The 6,000-nt window shown below is 48.9% G+C and overlaps 1 protein-coding gene across 1 annotated transcript in view; it reads left to right on the top strand.

The window, feature by feature from the left end:
• The first annotated feature begins 1,820 nt into the window (after positions 1-1,820).
• Positions 1,821-6,000, top strand: part of LOC138489362 (zinc finger protein 850-like) — a 40,586-nt gene continuing 36,406 nt past the window's right edge. The window contains exon 1 of the mRNA XM_069617080.1: positions 1,821-2,248. Within this exon, the coding sequence (XP_069473181.1) occupies positions 2,225-2,248 (24 nt within the window). The 5' untranslated portion in view covers positions 1,821-2,224. The remainder of the gene's footprint in view (positions 2,249-6,000) is intronic.

Genomic DNA, 6,000 nt, shown 5'->3' with positions numbered 1-6,000 from the left:
AACTACAATGTTGATCTTATCAGAAAGGGTTTGTTGTTACTTATTGAGTAAAGAAGCGTCTTGACATTTCCATGGAGACACATCAATAGATTGTGCAAAGAGGACGTGGACATGAGACATTCAGTGGCATTGTGCCAAAGGGCGTAAGCATCTAGTGATGACAACTTGAGGGGCAGGAGGATCTGATGTACTGCAGCAAGGGCATTTGAATTTAGGGAGCTGGATCAACAGTTAAAATTAGCACAAGATGGCGGTTTCCAGCCAATGAGTTTCTCATGTGTAAATGTGAGAAAATCGAAGGTAAGATGCATTGGAAAAGAAATTCAGATCAATCAATTTATGCTCTAAAATTACACGCCTGATACATTGGAGAAATAACATTTCTGAGAGATCTTCCCCTTTAATGTAAAACCAATCACATAAATAAAAAACACAAAAAGCTTCCAGCTGTCCTGAAGGTAAATCCTCCACTTTTCCTCCAAAGTCAGGATTTGATCAGTGCAGACAATTGAGAGTAAAGAGGCTGTCATTCTGCTACCACCATTTTCCCGCCGCTGTTCCCTTACGGCTGAACTTGGAATTTATTTGTTTTGTTTATCACAGTCCTCGTGCAACCATCAAACAGACATGATAAAGGCAAGTGTGTTAAATGAATTACACACTTGCACTTAGCGAAGTTGATTTCCATCATGTAACCGCATATACTATTATGATTGTTATTTTATAACATGCTTAATACCGGGGACCAGTTGCCTCACAAGCGTGGGTTTCATACCTTTGTTGCTATGCGTTGTCTTGCTTCCAAGTCAAACACGTTGCCCATGAGCTATCCTCCCGGCCCGTGCATATTGCTGGTAGTGGTGTCATGCAGATTACCCAAATGTAGATATTTTCAAAGGGTGGTCCGCAGGGTATATAATATGATCAGCGCAGAAGTGACCCTCAAACGCACTGTGAAAAGTTGGGATCCATGCACCTGTATTGACTCGTGCCCCAGCGTGTTCAAAATTGTCCATTCCATTCGGGGGGGGGTATCAGTCCAGTCCTGGTTTTAACTTTGCTTTCTAAGAATTGTAGTACTGGGAATATAATGAGAACATCATGAAGTGCATGTCCCACAATTCAAAGTCAAAACTAGAACTGGACTGAAGTCTTCCGAATGGAATGGATAATGGTGGCATGTAGGACATTAAACAAATCATTAAGGGAGAGAAAGCAGAAACTACTCCAGGGGGGGAACTGACAGGTGATTGACCTGTGAAAGCACCTGTCATCTTCCCCGGTTCCATGCCTAAGGAAGGACCAGTACCATTTATTCTTGTAAGTCTGAGAATGACAATTTTGTGTTTTCTGCTTTAAATTGTTGACAAACAAATCATTTAATTAAAAAAAAAACACTGGCCTGTATGACTTTCTTAGCACGGAGCTACTTTCCAGTTCTGGGAAAGGGGCTTGAACAGATCTCCGGCGGGTGAGAATCCATAGGGTTTCAGGGAGCCCTCTTTGCGCATGTCCTGAGCCCCCTCACCACTCCCCTACGAGACCACAGGGGGCGGGCTTTCCTCTAAAGTACACTAATCAGACTTTGGGAAGCTATGGCAGCACCACCACCTCTCTGCGCATGTCCTGAACCCCCCCCCCCTCACTGCTCCCCAGAGAGGCCACAGGGGGCGGGCTTTCCTCTCCATTACATCCCTCAGACTCTGGGAAGCTGTGGCAGCACCTCTCTGCGCATGTGCTGAGGACTAGTGTCTCACCTCTCTGCGCATGTGGCGAGGACTACACTGGTGCTGCCCAGTGATTGTGTCTCGTTTCCCAGTCGCCCGGGCCAGTTGCTTGTGAGTTCCGCGCAGGCGCAGTGCAGCTTCAAAACCACCGGGCGGAGGGTTTGCTGTCTCCGGGCTGCTTTTCTATCTCTTGACGATGCTGCTCTGTTCCCTGTAAGGGATCAATAGAGAGAAATCCATACAGGATCACTAAGACATCAATCCATCCACGATCACTGGTGATAAATCCATCCAGATCACTGATCCGAAATCTTCTCAGGATCGCTGAGAAATCTACCCAGGATCACTGGGGAGAAATCGACTCCCGATCGATCGCTGAGAAATCCACTCAGGATTGCTGAGAAATCCAGCCGGGATGCCTGAGAAATCCAGGCAGGATCACTGAGAGATCCACACCGGATCGCTGGGGAGTGCCCACCCAGAGCCAGGGAGGAGAAATGCCCGGGCAGGCTTTAGATGAGGTGAGTTGCCTCCTGTGTAGTTTTCTTGTGGGGGAAGACTCATTGCTGCCGGTGTAACGTCACTTTTTCCCCATCTGTCAGAAAATCCTATCTTTTTGACTGAGCATGCATGCGTGCGCACGCTCAGTCAGTACTTAACAGATAGGATTTATTGACAGTAGGAATGTGGTGTGCCTGTGTTTGTGGGATCCCAGGGGTGCAGTTTCTGTAACTCGATGTGAGCCAGGCTCACTGAAATAACAGAACATGGCGAAGCCGTGTTAAGAGCTACTCGGAAACGGACGCAAGCAGCACAAACCTAGCGGACTCAAACACGTTAACACAGCGGACACTGGGCCTCATTACACGGACGGCGGTAACCATGGCGCTATTAGCGCCATGGTTGCCGCCGGTATTTTACCGAGTCCGCCATGGTGAATGGCGGAATTACCGCCCTATTCCAAGGTGTGTGGGGGCGGTAATTTCACATTCACCATGGCACTTCCCCATTCCCATTTTTGCCCCATAGGGCTCAATGGGAATGGGGAAGGTGGTAATTACGGTACCGCAAATTGCGGTACCGTAATTACCTCCAAGGTCCCTTTGCGGGTCCCGTCCTTAACGACTGGTAAAACCTGCCGTTAAGGTAGGGTCCCACAAAGGGACCTCGTAGTAAGGCGGTAAGGGTTTACCGGCACTGGTACCCTTACCGGTACTGGTAAACCCTTACCGCCATCTGTGTAATGAGGCCCACTGTGTTTCATAAACTCCCAGAATTCTAATAAGCACTAAATGTGCAAACATATGAAAGTAGCCATAACAAATATATATGTATGTGAACTGAGTGCATCATTATCACGTTAATAATGCACTTATTTCACATACATGTACATATTCATGATAAATCCGGCTGACTGCGCATGCATGCGCATGCTCGATCGTGAATTATAGTTAAGCAGTGGGGGCAGGGATGCCAAAATAGCAGAGGCATCTTTGTACAGAGGAAAGCAGTGGGGGCAAGGGAGGGGGCGCTCAGCCATCGGTCCACATTGGCCTCTCAGCCCTTGGGGATGTTTCTCCATGCGTCCCTTGGCTCTTTCACACATGCGAGCGTGCTCCCTGCCCATGTTCTGTGACTTTGTGTGTTCCTGGACATACCACGTACATGCCCATTCCTTCTCAGTACGAAAAATGAGATTTCCATAGTTTAACGACTTGGGCTGGCATGTATTGCCTTTGTGTTTCTGTGCGTCGTATGGACATGCCACATGCAAAAGCCCCATACCTCACCTCTCAAGTAATATTGGTAGCCAATAAGTCCCGTTTTAGGAAACCCATGGTCCGCATCAGTAGCACCCCTTTTCGTGAGCCGAGCCTGTAATTAAGAGACTGGGCAGGAGTTGTTCTACAACAAAGGCTGAATGAAGAGGAGTGAGCTGCACGCATAAAAGGTTGTAAACGGAGCGTCCATCTGCTCTTGGCAACTTTCCCCATTATTGTTGTTGGTCCTTGCCCCACATGAAGTAAGTGGGTGCCTTTGACAGGCTCCTGTGTGTGCTAGATCAGATCAATCCTCCTGAGAGGACACCCGCCACAGGATTTCTCTCGTAGCTGCATTAAGGGTGTTTTTACACGGTGCATTCTGGGAGTTGTGGTTGAGGTGCTGCGTACCTCACCAGCAATGTGGCAGCATGATTACCGTTATGCACTTTTATATTGCCTTGAAGTCACCCTAATGCATTGGCACTCCCCTCGGCATTTAAAGGCCCGCCTGGTGACTCCCGCTGCGCACCAAGCTGGATGGCCCTAATTCCTTCATTGTTCCGTTCCCCACCCACCTCGTGCCAACACTCCCGCTACCCGGCGCCCCTCCACCTTTAAAGTGGATCTTGGTCCTCCGCTTGCACTCGACATATGCCAATTCACCCCATATTATTATGGACCCCCCCTTACTGGAATGCGGCTTATAGTACCCCAACTCACCAACAATTACCCTGCTGTTTGTGGGTGGGGGGGTTCGTATAAATCGGTCTTCCACTGCCGCCCTTGGAGTAAAGCTGCTCACACCTCGGTGCTAAGAACAAAAGGTGCCCAGTGCGATTGGTTACCTTGCAAAAACGAGCAACTATGGTAGGCGGCTACTACTAATATTACATCCGATGGGATGGACGGGTTATTACAGCAGGATAATCCACAAATCATACGTGCTTAGTGGGAGTTAGGGGGGAGCTTTGGGGGTGGGGTTACAGGGTACACGAGGCTGTCTGGAGGTGGGCGTGCAGTGCCGACAACACAGGGAAGCCACATGGCATGCAGACACGTGCAGGGCAATGTTAAGGCGAGCAAATTTCAGGTCTCAGTGCTGCATGGATTGCATGGGGATTTTGTCAGAGGGGATGAGCGACATGTGGAGCGATGAGCTGGGTCTCCGCTTCTTTGGTTAGAAATGCTATGCAGGAGATTGTAAATATGGACAAGCAAGGTTACAGGCTTTAGTATTTCCTGTGGGACACAGTTTCCAAAACTGTTTTCTTTATGACCCAGGGTTTAGCTAAATGGCTGGTGCAATTGGAGGGCGCAATATGTGCTGGTAACGTTTGAAGGTGGGGGGAATGCGGTTTACTTTTTGCTCCTGTGGTCCGATTGAATGCTCTTGTTTGTTTCGCCTGGCAGATGGCCCACTATGGGCGAGTCATGACTAATAAAATGATGCGGATAAGACAAGAAGGTGCAGAGGATCACACAAGTTACGGACTGACACATCACTAATAAAGAACTAATGAACCAGTGCCCCGCAGTACATGAGTAGTGAAAGGGATGTCATACTTGACGGTCGATATCACAGGATCGGCGGGCGAGGTGCCGCCATATGTTGGGTGCATCCAGGTATCAGTTGTGGTATAAGGAATATGTGCGCTCTTGCGGGGCAATCTGCCATGATATGTTACAATATATGTGGTGTAAACCATTTCTCAGCAAAATTGTAATCGGCCAAAACCCATGGCAATGGAGAGTGGCAAAGGCGGAATTATCCGCAGCTGTCGGTTCCGGCCTTCTTCACACACTGGGCCAGGCCCTACATATAGAGTATCAATAGTATTACAGGCTGGCCATGATGCTTAAAATGCAGTCAATTAACCATATAACGCTGAAATGCTAAATGGGGAACTTTAAGTAGGGTAAGAGGAGTGTGTGGTGGGAGCATGGGGGGCACAGATGGCGCAAGAGCATATGGGTGCGCGGGTCCTAGCATGTCCTGTGCCAGGACCTCGAGATGAGAGAGCCACGATATGGCTTCAATCACGTGGCAAGAAAGCCTCATTTAGCATTAGTGAATTTCACTGGGTATTTTCATGATGGCTGATATAGGTTAACTGATAATAGGAACTGCAGCATTAACAAATATATGTGAAATATACACCACTCATGTAACGCCGGGGTGGCGAGGTGATGTCTCAGAAAAACTGGGGGGGGCAAGCAATGTTAGGCCATGTTTCACGAGTGGTGGGGGGGTCCCGACGCGTAGGGGTGTAAGGTATTCCGGCATTCATGCATTCATGCACCCACCCCTCCCTTCCGCCGTGGCAACACCTGGCACCAGACTGGGGCCATAATGTCGGAGTGCCTTCCCCCACCATGGCCCACCTCGCGGCCTCTGTACATTATTGCTCCAAGCCGGAACCCCCCCTTCCTTTTTGCAGCGATATAGAGCCATGGACCCTGCGGGGGACACCCCTGCAACCCTGGCATTATTTTAAATGTATGGGGGACAC

The sequence above is a fragment of the Ambystoma mexicanum genome, chromosome 9, assembly GCF_040938575.1.
Source record: "Ambystoma mexicanum isolate Mex_15411 chromosome 9, UKY_AmexF1_1, whole genome shotgun sequence".
Classification (NCBI taxonomy): Eukaryota; Metazoa; Chordata; class Amphibia; order Caudata; family Ambystomatidae; genus Ambystoma; species Ambystoma mexicanum.
The sequence above is the reverse complement of the archived record's forward strand: the minus strand, read 5'-3'. Positions and strand labels throughout refer to the sequence as shown.